The sequence below is a fragment of the Meleagris gallopavo genome, chromosome 4 (genome assembly GCF_000146605.3).
Source record: "Meleagris gallopavo isolate NT-WF06-2002-E0010 breed Aviagen turkey brand Nicholas breeding stock chromosome 4, Turkey_5.1, whole genome shotgun sequence".
In the NCBI taxonomy this organism is placed as follows: Eukaryota; Metazoa; Chordata; class Aves; order Galliformes; family Phasianidae; genus Meleagris; species Meleagris gallopavo.
In genome coordinates, this window is record NC_015014.2 from 42,037,314 (window position 1) to 42,054,821 (window position 17,508).

Sequence of the window (17,508 nt, forward strand, 5' to 3'; positions counted from 1 at the left end):
TTTAACAACTGCATTACATACTAGTATTGTTTTATTTTAGCTTTGAGTCTGTGTAGTTAAGAGTGTGCAAGTGTCCTTCTCAAATGGGGGACTCTGCAACCAAAACCTGCTATTTGATACCGCATTTGTCACTTTGTGAAAACTAATAAAGGAAGGGCATCTGTTCACAGCCACACGAGTAGATCAGGATCCAAACCCTTTGTCATTAGGCTGCCAGAAAATGCTAAACAGGTGGTTTCTTTCCAAAACAGGTCTCTAGAACTATGTAACTATGTTAGAAATATCTCTAGAGGTTTTTTATCTTGCCAGAGTGATGCTAATCTCTGCTAGAGAGAGCTATGTCCAGCATGTATCACCCAACTTGGTAATATGCATTCAGACAACAGCACCAAATGGAGGTAGTCTTTAATTCTGGAATTGTACCCAGCTCCCAAACATGATAAATACTGCAGGTTTACAAGCATTAGCATAGAACAGTGTTTTATTTTATCACCACAAAAAGCATCCAGGCTCATATGAAAATAAGCACATGCTACTCAGAATTTGTTTTTTGAAAATAAGTCCTTCTTTTCCTGCCCTTCAGCTTTTCTACTGCACATCACCCTACTTAAAATACTCACGACCATGCTATAGGAGCAGATTGACCTCTTGGATTGCCCCTTCCTTGCATTCATTAACAGGACCATATATAAATTATGCACTTGATTTGTTGATACACATGGAGAAAATAGAGGACACAGTCAACAGTCTGTTGCCTTACATTTCCCTTCCATATGTCACTGAAGACTTCTCAAAAGTTTTTGTGTTTGTCTTGTGTGTACCTATATATACACACACAGCTTTACGTATAATCACACTACTAATGATGAGTTTGTCTAGTCCACACTTGATTACATTAGCCATTCTCAAGTGCAAGCTGCAGAAGGGCAGACATATACCTAGTGCTCAGGGCTGCAGAATGGTATATATACTCTCTATTTGGTATTACATTGGCAGTACAGTTGAGGTCTCGTCCTAATTATTATACAACATGGATGTGTCATGCATTTACACATCACAACAATGGAGTTTGTACTAAGTAACAAACAGTGCCATTTCTTGACACACACAAAAAATCCCTACAACGGTACTTTGAATTCCTTTGCAAGACAGAGAAATCTCAGGGGAGTTCACATGGTAACTCATACCTTAAATTTTCCATCTGATGAGAATATGCTAACCCACTTGTTGTCATAATCTGCAATAATGATGTCACCACCAGGATGCACAGCCACTCCTGTTGGCCGCTGCAACTGGCCAGGAGACCTTCCTCTTATGCCAAAGCGACTTTTGAAGTGGCCGTCATTGGAAAATATCTGTAACGGAAACATTAGTTTTAAAACTAGATCTGCATCATCTATGTTTTGGAGCTCATTGTTTAGAATTCACTAATGAGCACTGTAATCAGGAAGATAGTCAGGAATGTTCAGTACTTTTACATATTTGAAAGCAATATGCCCAACTTAAGAAGAGGCCTCCACCTGGACCCTGATTTTATAAAAAAGAAGTTCTCAGCACTTACACTGCACTGTTTCTTGAATGATCTCAAAGTAATCTACAAACATTAGTGAATTATGCTTCATGATATCCCTCTAAGATAGTTGAAAGGAAGTGATGTTATTCCTGTGTTAGAAATGAGGAAATTGAAGGAATGAAATGAGGAAATTGTCTTGACCACAGTCAGTAATGAAGTTTTTTGAAGATAAAAGATAAGAAGCTAAAAGTGTATTTTAAAATGTAATCATCTGACTTAGGAATAAGTACCAGCCACTTCTGACAGATGCCTCAGCTACTCAAAAATTAGTCCACCACTTGCATTCCTGAGACAATTAATTAGACACTGAACTTCTTCTGAAGGGGCCGCAAATTACAAACTTTGAGGGTACTGATGAATATTAAACTCTCTCTCTTTGAAAATGCTTGGTAATGAGTTCTTATTGCATGTGGCTTTCTGGTTCTGACATACTCAAGAACAAGTCACACACCACTGCCTTGTTCATTGCTACCACATGGCAGCCAAAAAAGTGACAACAAATTATTAATTGTAAAAAAAAACAGAACAGGTTAAAGAAGCCAAGAAATCATGGGTGTTTGAGATCCTAACACAGAAATGATTTTATCATGCTATCACACAGAAAAATCCATTATGTAGACTAAAAGTCATTTGAAGATAGTATCTTTTTTTTTTTTTTTTACTTGCATTCACTTAAGGAATTATATTTGTGGCATCTTGTCCTATATTTATTTTGAAACACTAATTGATGAATTTACAATGTGAAGCAATATTTACAAAAAGACGTTTTTCCAGGTTATTGCACTGTCTACTTTCTTCATTTCCATATTATGCCAAGCATATCAAGGAATGAAAATAAACTCTGACATACATGTTTGATACAGTGTAGATCTGACAAAGATAGCTACAAGTCAAGAGGATGGAATGATAACAGATGATAAGCAGGTTGGGCATTCTGGCGTTGTGTTGTACAAAATCTGAATACAAATAAGGCAAAGGTATGGGGAAAAAAAACAGACAAATACTTGACAGTGGCATACCTGTACACACTGGTTGTTGCTGTCTGCTATTAATATTTTTCCGTTTGTAGATGCAGCTACACCTTGAAGATTTGTAAATTCCCCTTTGTTTCTTCCTTTTGTTCCTAAAATTGAACACAAAGCACATAAATCAGGCTAGGTAGTATATAAATAAGTTAGGAACTAAAAGCCAGAACAGTATTTATTACATCCTTGATCTATGGATGCCTATTTTCAAGAGTTCTTATCACCGATACCATCAGATACTTACCACAGAACCATCACAGTAACAGATCCCAATTCTAAGTACAAGAGGTGGTTCTTACTCTTTAGCATGTATGCCATTTAACCCCCAACAGAGGAATTACCTTGGCCTTCACAAAACAAGGCACCTCCACAATTTGCTTCTTGCTAGACAAGTAAAATGTTTTATTCACAAGCTCTGGACTTTTTAAAAAATATGGATATTTGTTCAGGTGAGAAGGCAATGATGCAGTACAGTACAGGGAACATACAGACAGAGACAAAGCCAAGAACCTGGTTGGTTAAGTGTTCACTCCAATTTCTAAATCTCTTCTTTGAAGTCAATAAATTGAGGAACAAAAATGTATTAGTTATTGCTTTGGATGAGGCCTTTTCTCTTGAGGTTTGCCACTCAGTTTTGCCATTCAGTTTTGATTCAGTCTGCAAAAGTTTTCTTAGAAAACCATGATGAAAAACCGTTTTTGAATGACTAGGACTTGATGCCAATGAGAACCAAAATCTGGTGACTGAATCTTTCCACAGAGACTTTTGATGGTTCTTACAAAGCAATACATACACACAGGTCTCATTTTTATCTAGGACAAATGACATAGAGATTTATGTAGAACCAAGGGGACTAATGGGATAAGGACCTAGAAAAAGACAAGTGTTCACAAAAGTTCATTAAGTTTAAATGCCTTATTACTTAGATGTTTGTTCTGGGACAGTCTGAGAACAGTCACAAATCAAACTGATGTGTTTAAAAGATCAGCACTGAAGTTCTGGTCCAAATTGCACATAGACACAGTAAAAGTATTCAAATTCCTGCTGTGTTCATAAAGAAGGCTCAGGGGTCTTTAGACAAGCTTGCAGTTACAATCTTCAACCACAAAATTACTCATAATGAATGTTGTTGTTTTTTTTTTAAAGATTCTACAAGCAGTTCATTCTGAGGCTTGCACACAGAGCTATCTTACCATGGTTAAGTGTTTTTACAATAATTCACCATCTGTGTATTGGGCATTAACTGGTTTCAATATATGCTTCAACTGAAAAGCTTGTACTTTATTTTAGTCAGTCTAAATATACTGGAGTCCAATTATTAAAACTTCTCTGTGTTTCCCAATATACAACATTCATTAGCTCTAATTTGCACTTAACTTTCATTGGGGATGTACATGCTCTGAAAAATCCTTCTTTCTGAGTGTGGGCTGCATATTTTCTGTCACTGGCTAGAAACAACATTTAACTCCTTGGCACTTGGTGCTGAGAACTTTTCTTTGTTTCAAGAGTTATTTTCCTGAACTCAGCACACTTCCCTCTTTCTCAGCAAAGCAAACGCTTCTCAGTTTTGTAGCACAAGGAGAAACTACATGTTAAGCAAGTAGTGAGTTACACACCAATTATGTTGCCCACACTTGAGCCATTTCTGTGTGCTGTTTTATTGAGCAGTGCCTGAAGGATGCATGCAGTTATTTTTTTTTCCACCATTTGCTAACGGTGTTTTCTTTTTGCCTTTTAGCCAAAGAGAAGGGATGAAAAGTGAGAAGCATTCCTTATACTACTGAGAGAAAAGGAGAAACATTTGTTAGAAAAGAGGAAGCATAAGCTAGAGCATCTGGAACCAACTAGCACTGCCATTTTGGAATGCATGCTCTTTCTCCTCAGAAAAATATTCATTTTTAATGATAAGAGAGATCTATACAAAGAGTTGCCCAGAGTTTTCTTCACTGGCACTTCACAAATAAACATAAAAGGAGAAAAAAAAAAAAAAAAAAAGAAAGAAGCACCCAGGAATGCCATAGTCACATTTCATAGTAAGTTTTGGAACAGTACTTCATTAACAGTGTGCAGATGAAAATCAGCTTCATGCACAATAGTCTTGTAAACAGCATTCTGCAGTTATTAAACCCATGACCATGACAAGTTCTAGTCTGCACATCTCTATACAGTTCCTTCCACAAGGGGACAAATTTCTCTGGAGAAAGCTGAGGTCAGTGAAACATACCTGATGTCCTAAGTTAAGTTCAGGAAGAGAACAGGAAACTCTCAACTTTCTAATTCGAATAACTCACTACACCAGTATCTCATGTGAGAGGAAATTTTAAGGCAATGTGTGTAAGCACTCTGGAAAAGCAGGATCCTGCAACCATGTGTGTTATAACAAAGGATGACAGCTTCTCCCTGTTAAGCCAAGATTCCCTTCTTATAAACACACCTGCCTGTGAGAGACATCGGCATCTTTTACTGCAAGATACCTCCCTTCTCTATCAAGGCAGCCAATGCTTTGTCCTCTATTCTCTGGACAGTCACCCATCCCTCCTTAGCCTGGTGAGACATTTCGTATGCATAAGGGTTGGGGAGAGAGGACGATTTGGGGATCTAATAAGGGTCTGGGGTGTTGCAGGGCTCCCCAATCAGCCTGGCATGGAGATGAGAGCCTGAATCTTTTGTATCTGTCTTCACCCATACCCGTCTCTCTCTTGTTCTGAGCTACTGTTTGGACACAACAGAAGAACAAAAGACATTTTACTCCAACTTCTGCAGCAAGTTGTATGGGATTGGGAGAGGAGGGTTTTCAAAAGGAAAGGCCAAGCACCAAGCAGAGCAGTTAGGAAGCTGTGGAATAGTACCTTTTATACTATTTTTGTAAATAGCTCTCTAAATAAACAATCAGATTAGATTTATCCCTATCTAATTCCTTTGGGTATTATTCAGCTTACCCTGCACAAACCAATTAATTTAGCTTTGAAGATATGATTTCAACAAAAGAGCAGCCATTTTCAGCTCAAGACTATGCAGCACAACCAGAACACTTCACAATTTCAGTCTTCTTGCACAGTACAGGCCAGGTTGAATCTCATCAAGAAGAAAAGAAAAAATCAAAAGACCTATTAAAATCACACAGGAAACTTTAAAAATTATATCATGCAACTAACTACATGCTTTGTAAGTGCTAGCCATCTGGATGAACCTGTTGAACAGTATACATTTCTTATAATCATAGTAACAGAAGTGGTTTTGCTTTCTAAATTTTGCTGATATGGCTAATAATCTCCCTGCTTGCTAAACTAGACTTACCAGCTTCCTAAAACAGAAGCAGCATACCACCCCTCTCATCAGAAAGGGATTGTCTTGAAAGACACAAAAATCCTGCAGAAAGATTAGAGATTAATGGAGGAGTTGAGAGGATGCAGTACCCATAGCATATTGTATAGCCACCATTTCTTTCCTACCTATACCATCAAATAATTCTTCTGGGTCTGTTCTCTGTATTATATTGAGAAAAAAAAGATAAAACTGAACAGTATGGAAAGATCAACATACAAGCTGCACAGACAGGTATGACAGAGTTGTCTTCTTGTTTCCTGCATTTGCTTTTTCTCAGAATGCCAACCAGCTACATTTATACGTCCATTCTTTCTCCAATGCCCTTAGCCAGGCTGTAAGGTGGCTTGGGTAGGAACTTGCTGGGAAAGTAAGGAAGGAGTTAAGGGGATGGAAAGAGAAGATGCTGTTTCCTACTGAGTAGCTAGAATTCCTCTGGACCATGCATACAAGGGAGCTAACTGCAGTTAGAAAATTTCACTCTTTTTTCAAGATGGTTACACACAGAACCTATTTATGTTTTTGTAGTTGCTCTTAAAAGTTGTAGTTGCTACTTAAAAAGTACATATCCATAGACAGCCCCATCCTTTTCAGATAGGAAAAATCACTACAGAGTGTCAGCGAGAGGTCTTTAGAGAAAATTTAAAAATAAATATGAGCCCTAGAAAGTTTAAACATTTCCCTAAAACACAGCTCACCATTTATTATTTGTCAAATTTAAGTCTAGCACCTCTGCTCCCCCTAACTCTGCTTTGAATTTGCAGACTTTATCAGGCATAAATACATGACAGCTATTATTACACAGGCTTTGTTCATGAGTTCTCACATAGAGTAAACTCACAGACTCCACTTTCCGCATTGATAACAGCCCAGATGATGACATTCATATCTAGTAAGGAAGCTAACAGAAAGTACTGCTAAAGGTGCTTTTTTTTCCCCCTTAAAATTAGAGTGAGTTACTCATTAAATTTACCAGCTAAATTTAGGTGCTCAGTTACATGGCTGAACAGACAACTAAACACACTCTAGGAAAAGAAAAATTGAACTTTCCAGCAGAGAGCTAATTCTCCATCTGGCTGAGCCTGATGCCAATTCCAAGCATAAATAAAGAAAGAGAAAATGCAGTTGAAGTGGGAAACGGCAACACTACTGCTAAGTACTGTCAAAGAACCCAGCCATGAAAAGTGCCAGAAAAAAAATACCAAGGCATGGCAGAGCTAGAGCACCAGATGGAGCCTTGGACAGAGGAGTAGCCACCCATGGCTCTTAACTCTCCTTTGGAGAACATGGCCAAGATTTACCAGGGAGGGTGGAAGTGATAATACCAAACATCCCTCACTTCTACTCAGCATAGGTATAAGGCACAAGAGCAAAGCAACAGAAGAGCCTTTCCTCTCCAGTGCTTTCTACCCCTTGCAGTAGAAGCAAACACCATATGCAACAATTATTTTCTAGAAATCACAAACAAGTTTTGTTTTCATTTGCACAAACTTACTACATGCCACAAAGATAGGTTTTTCTGCTTGTGAGTTAGATCTAGATGATCTTGAAAGTCTCCCTTCCAATTCAAGCCATTCTACGATTCCATGCTTCCATTATTGTACTACGTTCAGCAGGCTGAAACATTTAGAACATGAGAACTGCATGGACATACTCTTAAAGATCATGCCTGATTTTTGTTGAGGATATAAATAACCGAGAGAAGAGGAAGCAAGAAATGCTCTGTCCTTTTAATCAATGCATTACGCGACTGTATGAATGTGTAGTCAATACCCTGAGGTTAAAAATGTCTGAACAGAACCATACGCCATAAGCAATGAGTATTATGGAATTGGCAAATGATACAATGCCTAGTTCCCCATGAATGAAAACATTTATCTGCTCCAGTGCTGTGTTAAAGTTATTTCTTGATATTCACACAAGAATGATCTTCTGCTAGAAGCTGATTGATTAACGTCTGCATAAAAGCCCATATTTCAACATACATACAATAGCATGCTCCATATACTCGGATGCCATAAGAATGTTACAGTATGATTCTCCAGCACAGCCATATGTTCCTCTGGAACCCAAATGCAAGTTTTATCTTCCGTAGTTTTAAACAAAAATCCACATTTGGCCAGGGCTATCAGAGGAATTCAACAATGGGATCCAAACAGTTGTGCTGGAAAAGAGCAATAAACTTCATTTTGCACAACTTCATCAACAAATGAACCAAACCTCAAGTGTCCTGGAGAAACTGAAGCTAAACAAAATCTTAAATTCCTGAAGACAATCCCTGCACAAATGTCAGAAGTTTTAATTTATTAATTACACAGATTTTGGAAGAGTGTGAAAAAGCTAAAGCATTATAGCTACACCTGCTTAGAGACTTCTCAGATGATGCATACATAATCCCACAGGGACATCTCAATATAAGATCATTCTGTGAAATGAGAAGCCAAGAACAAAATGTGGAATGAGATTAAGCATTATTCTCAGTTCAGTTTTTCAATAACATCTTAAATGTGGGAAGTCCTGAGGGTTTTCCTCAAGCAAAAGCTGTGAAATATGCACAGCTGTAGCTCTTTTTTTCTTTGAAGAATGGGAGGACACAGTGAGAAAGACAGGGAAAGGGAAGGAGAAAAAGCTCAAAAATAAAGCACACAGCCATGATCGCATCACAGTGAAAAGGCACCACACTTTTCAGAAAATATTCAAGACTGTATTAGAGTTCATGGTGTTGTAGAGAGAATCATTAAAGCAATAGCAACCAACTAGAGCCATAGCACTGTTTGGCAGTTAGGTTAGAAGCTGATCACTAGAAACAAGGGATACGGAAGTAGAAATTACAACCTGAAATCATGTTAGGCCATATTGAAAGCTTTATAATAAGAAAGCTAAGAGTTTTAAAACTATTTCAGGACTTTAAATTTGCTCATCCAACCTAGCATATGCTCTGCCTACTGTATGATGTGGCACAACCACTTCCAGAAGAGATCAGGCAGGGTTCAAGCATCATCCTAAACTCTTGTTTAACCTTGTCTCAAAATAAGGTGCCCAGAAAATCTAAAAAACTTCTACACATACTCTCTGTTGCTCTTAACCAGCATTAGCAATGAAATCATATTTGGGAAAAGCCACAGGTCTCTTTCCATTCCTGCAGGAGTCCAGAACTGATTACTCTGCCTCTGTGCAAGGTTTTTTTCTTCAAAACTCATCAATAGCTTTTGCAATCATAACACCCTCCTGCTAGAGGCAAAGCAATGTTTCGGTATTAATTTAACAAAAGGCACCTACCAGCTTTGGACAACCAAGTGCCATTATTGTTGAGGAGGCTCAGCTCAAGCTGAAGCTACTTTTCTGATAAGTGCTCAAATTTGACATACAGACTTGTATATGTTGGAGCAAACTTTGTTTTCTTCTTTAGTTGTACAAAGTGAAAAGTTGTTGTTGCTGTTTTTAACTATAAAAGTTAACTGTTTGTATAACATATAAATTATGAATTCTTAGCTTAAGAACAGATTACCCCAAAAGAGCTGAAAGAAAATCAGAATAAATAGCATCTATATTTTACAAACCATTAGAAACCCACAAACTTCAAGATACTACTACATTATACAAAGGGGGAAACATGTTTAGATAGTGGGAAAAAATACAAAACACTTTTAAAGAAACAAACAACAAATAAAGGAAATCATAATTTTGTCCTATGATGACATCAAGAAATAACTATGTTTGATCATAGGTTTTAACATGTGTAGATCCTGGTTAATTAATTAGATTAACATCCAGGCAGTCATTTTAGAGAGGGAATCCTCCTACTTTGTCTCTTGCCAAGCAATTTTTAAAAGTAGTAGTTCAATATAAATCTGCAGCATTGATCTTATTAACTGCCATGTAAAATATTTTATGATAATCAGATGTATGCATTTCTCACCCCAAATTCTAACTAAATATTTGCCAGTAGAATTTCTGAAACATGTACTTTTAAAATGTATATGTGAAATAATTAAGAGGTCTAGAAGTATTATCAGGTTGCTCTACTTAGAATCTTAATCTTAAAATAATTTTATATTGGGAAGTTTTCATCCAATTTCCCTGAATTGCTTTTGCTTATGGCAGTAGTTAGCAGAGAAATCACCTACCTACTCTGAAGATCAAATCATCTTCAATGGGATTCTCTTTTCTTTTTCCAGTGCTGTACATGCTTGCAGGTCTTTTCACAGCTTTCTGCTTCACATGACCACTGCCAGGAGATTTAACACGTCTCTTAACCCCCTCAGTGGTAGGGGATACATCTGCTGATCTGACCACTTTCAGTTTAAATGGGCTGCCCTTGATGTGTTGATCATAAAGTCTCAGTGACAGTGTGAAATCCCCTTCTTTCTGAACAGTATACAAAAATTCGTAAGTGCCATTTTTATTGTCAAGTATTTCTCCATCTGCTACACTTCCATCAGGCGTGCTCAGCTCTGCGGTGAGGTAAGCATTCCCGGACTTACAGAGCTCCCCATCTTTGTCCTTGGTAGTGATGGTAACAGACATGGGCTGTCCGATCACAGTCTGCCGCAGTCCCTCACCTGTGGCAACTGTTTCAGAGGCAACAGCATTGGTGGTTAAAATAGTGCCCAAATTGTGAATGGACTTTTTCAGGCCTTCTGTTTCCACTATGAAGTCCAACTGATCGTTTTCACGGGGCTGCAAGGGGAAATCCCGCTCAGCCAGTTCATTCAGCTTGTCACTCATCTGCTTCTTCACCAACAGCACTTCAGTTTCAGTGCCATGGTTGAGGGCTTGGGCTGTAAAGTTGCTGCAACTTTTAATGCTCTCTTGTCCTTCAAGCAAAGTATCCAGCTGGGTTTGGAGAACCTGTATGCATTGGCAAACACCACATAAGCATCACATGGCAGGCTTTATGCTAGCAACATTTAGCATGCTTCATACCTGAAGGCCTCTATAGAAATACTATTTATAGTACTTCACTTTAAAGTTTTGTGGGTTTTAAGTTTCATTGTAGAAAACATACCATATTGACTCTCTACAAATTCCTGGAATATCACACTGTAACACAAAAAAATGTACCCCGTTTGGATCACCATGGCTTTACACACCCACTGCCTCATTAGGTTGAGTTATTTCCTCACTTTCTTTTCTTCTTTTTCTTTTTTTAATTTGTAAATAAACGTAGAATTTTAAGCATCCTTCCATCTAGCCCTCAGTCACTGTTAATGAAATAGTTATTGAAAAGCAAGCTGTGCTGTGTGTACCTGCAGAGAGATTTTGAGTCATTAGGCCCATCAATAAGGGAGGCTGTAAAAAGGATTTCATAAAATTATCTCTTTGGGCCACGGGAAACTTTGGGTTACTCCTCTTTGGGGAAGAATATGAAGGTACTGTGTTGGGGATACTGGAAAGAGCTGGATTGAGTATTCTGAAATTTTGATGGGCAGCAAGTAGCTACTCTATATTTAAGACTGAAAAGGAGCTTCCATTGTAGGCTTGGTTCTGGCCCTCAGTCTGAAATCCTTAGAGCAGTACTGACATCAGAACAGTGAGGCATGGGCTGGGAACAAGATTAACATTTTTTAAAACTAGTTTTGCAATGAATTGGAAAAATGATCCTTGAATTAGCCTAACAGAGAAGTTCATGGGAGTTTGGAAAGCTCAAATACTCCATTTGCTCCCACATCTTTAAAGACAAAGTCCTCAAAAAGTACTCAGTCACACATATGGTATGTTTTTCCTACTGAGAAGAACTAGAGCACAAACATTACTGCTAATCACAGAAGTTGTTTTGTTGACTGTTACTGTAAAGTAGGCATTTTTGAAACAATTCAATTGTTTTAATTAAACTTGGAAACTGTTGGCTGTATTACTGTGAGATACTCTTCCCTTGCTGATGAACACCATGCAACGATACTGCGTTCTTAAGGGCTTTTTACATCTGATTTGCATAAAACTATCTGCTTTTCTCTACTCACTGGAGAAAAAAGTCTGATGAATTATTCATACGGAAAAGTGATAACAATGTGAAATCTACTGCAAGCAAAAGAAAGTAGGCTGATTTAAATACTTTACTAAGTTTCAAGTTATCTGTTTCTCTAGACACCTGAAAACGTCTCAGGACTCACTTCAAGGCATTTCCAGTCTGCCTTGTCTTTATTCCAGAACATAAATAACTAGTTGAACAGATAGCATGACCACTGAAGTCCCAGGATGATGTAAGTCCATACACTTGGAGTAAACCACAGAGCACAAAGGAAGATGATTTGCAGCTACATTTTACAACAACTATACTCTTAGCATTGTTTTCTTTCACTACAGACACAGAAAATATTCAGTCCTACCATAACTAATATTTAAGATGTGTTTACTGCATTTTACATGAGGCCCCTCTCAGTTCATATGAAACCAAAGCTGAGTGGGAAACATTTGGGTTTCTATCATTTTGCAGGCTCTCTTCTCACTCAAAAACAAAAATTTATTCTAATCACTCTTTCTGTATTAACAGGAAATACCTCTTTTACTGCTTATGTACAACTTCATAAAACTTTGGTTCTCTAAATTAAAAAGCCAAATGCATCTTTAAACAACTATATGATAATTTAACATTGTATACCATCACGTGTAAATTTTGTACACACAATGACTATATTTTCTTGCTCAGAAAATAAGGTTTTGGGACATCTTAGATTTGTTTGGATGAACTTAAGATAAAGATCCAAATTTTTTATACTAAAACCTCCTCAGCAGCTCCTTAATTCTACTGATAACTAAATTCTGTGCCCCGAGGATTCTGGACCCCCAGAATACCTAAAAGCACGTGTATGTATTAGAATTCTGCAATTTTCACCAGCCCAGCCCATCCTAACAACCTAGCTTGTTCCAGATCCTGAAATACATCTCTTCAGCTTCAAACATCTGGAGATGTTCAAGCTGCTAATAATCACAGAAATTGTTCAAAGATGTCATTACTGTCAGGCACCCTTGAAACTCCAGTTGCTCATGCTACTTTCTTACAAAGGATATTCTGAGGAGAGGTATCTTCCTTTTACTTAAAACAGCCAACTTATGCCCAGGAAGACAAAGTCTTCAATTTGAGTATTTCAGACTTATTCCTCAGTAAAAGCTCACGGTACAGGCTTCTCTCTGAAAAAGGGGCAAATTTCTGTTTTCTTCCTCTGAAGTTTAGTCCACAATACAGGGGAAAAATGCAAGATTCAATCATCCACATAGGAAGTTAAAGAACACAACTCTGAAATCTGTTGCTCTCTGCATTCCACTTAGAAAATGAGATGCCTCTGCACTCCATGCATTTCAATCCCTGAATTCTGGGGTGAAATACCTTATCAAGCATTTGAAAGGAACTTTGCTTGGTTCCTTCAGGGAAAAATTACTTAGCCTGTATGTTCATGGGAGCACATACACAGGACTTCATGGGGCTGTAACCCAATGATTCAGACTTGACTTTGGTGTTTCCTTATTGGCATCTGCACATTAAACAGGTGGGCTTTAAGCAGACTCCTGCTTAGTGTGCTGGCTAGTTTAGATCCTCACATATCATATACACAGGATTAGCTGCCTATAAAGTCTAGATTCCATTTTGGAGGTCGGACATCTACAAGCAAGGTTGCGCAGCACTTGATTTCAGGAAGACAGAATTCTCAAGATCCTAGACACAACTTGTCAAACTGGCATCCTGAATCATTTGTAAAAACTGGCTGATTAAATTAATAGTTTTTCATTAAAACAAAACATGCATCTTACTTTGTGTTTAAGGCCATAATTCACTTCCAGTTCCATAAGCAGCACACTCTTTCGCACATTTAAAGTCTTCTGGAGTTCATCAAAAGTGGAATGAATGTCATCTACAATGCTAGCCTTTTGGTTGGTTAACTGGTGTATGATTTCAGATATAAAATGAAGTGCTGAGTCGATCTCTGGAAGCCTGAAGGAGGGATTAAATTACAAAGACTGCTGTTTCAAAAGTCATCAAACATTGGCCCTTGTCCTGAAATTTTTGATGAAACAAACTTATCACCAGTCTGTCTTTAAACTCGGCCACTTCCCAGAAGCAAGTTCATTCCTTTTATAACCACACAGTTATAATTTTAGTCTGATAAAATAAGGCTAATGTGGAAATCCATTAGACTTCAGGAAGTTTCAGCAGGGAAGCTTGGATTTTCTCTTCTTTATGCAGATGTATTTACTAATAATGAGGAATCAGACCTATAACTTTTTTAAAATATCTTCTTCTAGAGTAAAGTTTGTGCTGTATTCTAAGCATACAGTAGAACTTATTTATTATGAAATTAATGATGGGCTAGTTCTTTTCTGCATAACATTTTATTCTCTCTCTTTGGAGAACACTTGAATTTCTAATGGCTTCTGTTTTGCAAAAGACTGATAGGAATCTTTAGATCTTTCCTCTAATCCCTCAGTGCATCATACTCAATGGATATACATATTTTTTCTTTCTTTGCACAATCCTCACTACCTCTATTCTTTAAGAAAAGGTCCATGGCACAAGCACATTAAAACATCTACTGAGAGTAAGAGAGGAAGCTAGTAGCAAAAATGAAAACAAAAAAACAGTCAGGAGAGACTCGATACCGTTTGTTGACAGAATCCAACTGAACTTGAAGAGAAGCCTTGTGTTGCTCTACCATATCCTTGAGTGGTACTGTGGGATGCTCTGCATGTTCTCCCTCTGTACACTCCCTGCACATGGCTGTTTCACAAGACCGGCAGTAAAACTCCATCACCTGAAAAAGTGCCCAATTCCAGATTAAAACACAGCTGCACCAGTAGCATCAGTTCAAAGCACATCTTTCTGGGTTTTAAACTCATGTTATTATCTAAGATCTTAGATTACAGTTCAAAAAGAAACAAAGTTTCTGCTCTTTAGATGTCAATAATCTGTGACTTAAAAGATATCTGTTATTCATATGTATTTCCTACCAAAACACTCTTTAAAATGTATTTTACTCATGTTGGGAAACATCAGAACAGTAGCACAGGAAACAGAGCACCAGACCTCAAGGCTAGCTCTAACACTGTCTTTATACAATACTAAGCTTTGGTCTCTTTATTTCTCCACGAAATATCAGGGAACTCAGGTCCCCTCGTGAATTCAATCCTCAGTCTCCATTAAGGGGCTGCCAAAGAAAGCGTAAGCTACAGCTATTTTTTCCTAACAGGGTCACCTGTGCAACACAAACACAACCGAGATTACCAAACACCATGTTTATCTGCTACAGAAAATCATCCTCAATGAACCAATGTGCTGTAGGGGAAAAGATCCATATCCTATTACTAATCCCTTAAAACCATCAAAACCCTATATCTAAGACTGTAATAAGAGTGCTGATCTACAATTGAAATACAGAATTGTGACAGAAAAGTCTGTGCCCAAAATCATACGCTAGTCCAAATAATGCACAAATACGCAATTTCAGCATGGGAATTCTTTTACAACTAGAAACTTCTTGAACACAAAGTATTTTAGGCTTATTTCAGAGCGTATAAGGAATCTCACAATATTTGCTTCAAAGAAAGCAATTGTCAGCTCTCTTGCATTCGGAAGATAGCATCGGAATCTCAAATAATTTGGTTGCTGCTTTTGGCACTCAGACCTCACAGTGTGTGAGGTGTGCTGGAGATGTTGGTTGGCATTAGGTGGTTGCACAGGTAGAGAAGAACCAGCTGTTTTCAGGTGAAGAGAGGGACTTGTAGCAGGTCTGTGCAACACAGCTGGTTCTTCCTCGTCTTGAGAATTATGAGAGTGAAGTAAGAACTACAATTTGCATATGGCTTATTAGCATTAATAGGATTTTTTCTTATCAAAGTTCCTTTCCCTTATATTGTCATTCTTCTGTCTTATCAGTTCACAAGATATGAAGTGCACATGCAGTGAGGGGTTAGTTATTTGATGGCCACTTGTGTAAGCCATTTTAGAGACAAAGTAAAAACTGTCCTAAATAAACTGGATAAGATAGAATGCATCAGCAAGAAAAGAACATGTAGATCTAAACAATGGCAACTCCTATCAACACACTCCACTAACTCTGAACTTAGAAGTCTTACAGTACCACATCTTCCAAGGCCTGGCAGTCACTTTGGTAGGCTTCAAGATGTGGTACTCACATCTCACAGTGCATAGAGGAAGTCAGTTAAACAGAATTTTTTATTTAAATTCTTCACAAAGGCTTCAAAAATTTGCAAAATAAAATGTTGTTTACTAGGAAGCTAAGTATTTTTATATGGCCATAAATGTTCATTTATTTTGAATCTGTGTCAGAAGTTCATCTTTCTGCCTCTTCATAGTTTAATGCTCATGTACAGGTTACTTTAACAAGCTCCCTACTTGTTCAATATTTGTTATTTTTGGACACAATGAAAGAAAAATGCAGTATTTCTGTTTCCTATTAAATATTTCATAACAAGCATCATTAAAATTACAGCAACATATATTCAAGTGCCAGAGAAACAAAAGACAAAATGGATTAGCATGCAGACCATAAAGAGTTAAAACATATGTCCACACAAAAATTGTAGTCTTTGCCTCAGTCACATTCAAAATGGAGTGAGTGAAATAGCTCCCATTTCCCATGAAAGTTTTTGGATTGTGCCATAGTTAAAGGAGAAAGAAAAGCTATTATTAATATGATTCAGGCTTGAAGTTTTTTGATAAGTTGACTCCCTATGATTTTTTCAAGCATTTCTTAATCAACTAAGATTCTTTTTTCATAATTTCTACATACAGACAGATACGTAATACTAGCTTTTCTTCTCTCCCCTCCATTCCCAGGATGAGCCTTACATTTTGTGACATTCCCCACAAGCTGCTCATGTTAACAGGTTTTGCTGTCAGAAAAAAATCTTTGCTTGAACTCTCTTTCCCAAGTGGATGGGAGCTCTAAGGTAGGCATGGTGTCCAACACTGGTTTCCACTATGATTCTACGGAAATCACGAAATGAATCAATGAAAACATTCCCACTAGCTGTAATGAAACATCAGTTAATACCTACTGTGTTCTGAAATCCCATTTATTGACTACATGTTAAACCAGAACAGGATTTTTCAGAACCAAGTTCTAATTAGAGACTCATGCATGTCTTCTCCACTGTAATTTAACTGAATTTACAAGTTGTTTTTTTTTTTCATTTGCATAATCAGTGCTGCACATACTTCTAAAATGGATTTCACAAATCCAAAGCACATTAATTCCAGCCCTTCAAAGTGCAAGTTTCAAGAAAAGACTCTCAGCAATCATAAGCCTCATTTATCCAAAATCACATTTGAATAATATGTTGTTCGCCTACTGCTTTGGATTTGTTTGAATTAAAATAGTAGCTCAGAGAAAAAGGAGCTATTTGCTCTTTGCCAGCCCTCTTTCTGATCTCTCACACACACTTGGTTCCTATCTTACAGTGCCAGTGTGTGTGTTAGATTTGCATGCTTTGGCTCTTAGAAGAATACAAGTCTGGATTACCCACGGACTGCTCACTGACTATTTGGTGAAATTTAGGGGAGCACAGGTTCTAAGTCTTTGCTTTTGCCTACCCATGCAGTAAACCTGAAAGCTTTAAGCAGATTTAAAA

The 17,508-nt window shown here is 37.6% G+C and overlaps 1 protein-coding gene across 7 annotated transcripts in view; it reads right to left on the bottom strand.

Annotated features, from left to right (window-relative positions):
- TRIM2 (tripartite motif containing 2) overlaps positions 1-17,508 on the bottom strand; it is an 83,862-nt gene that overhangs the window by 10,776 nt on the left and 55,578 nt on the right. For all 7 annotated transcript variants that reach the window (XM_010710083.3, XM_010710085.3, XM_010710084.3 and 4 more), the window contains exons 4-8: positions 14,518-14,669; positions 13,672-13,852; positions 10,050-10,773; positions 2,593-2,696; positions 1,188-1,355 (exon numbers count right to left, since the gene is read on the bottom strand). In XM_010710083.3, the coding sequence (XP_010708385.1) occupies positions 1,188-1,355; positions 2,593-2,696; positions 10,050-10,773; positions 13,672-13,852; positions 14,518-14,669 (1,329 nt within the window). The remainder of the gene's footprint in view (positions 1-1,187; positions 1,356-2,592; positions 2,697-10,049; positions 10,774-13,671; positions 13,853-14,517; positions 14,670-17,508) is intronic.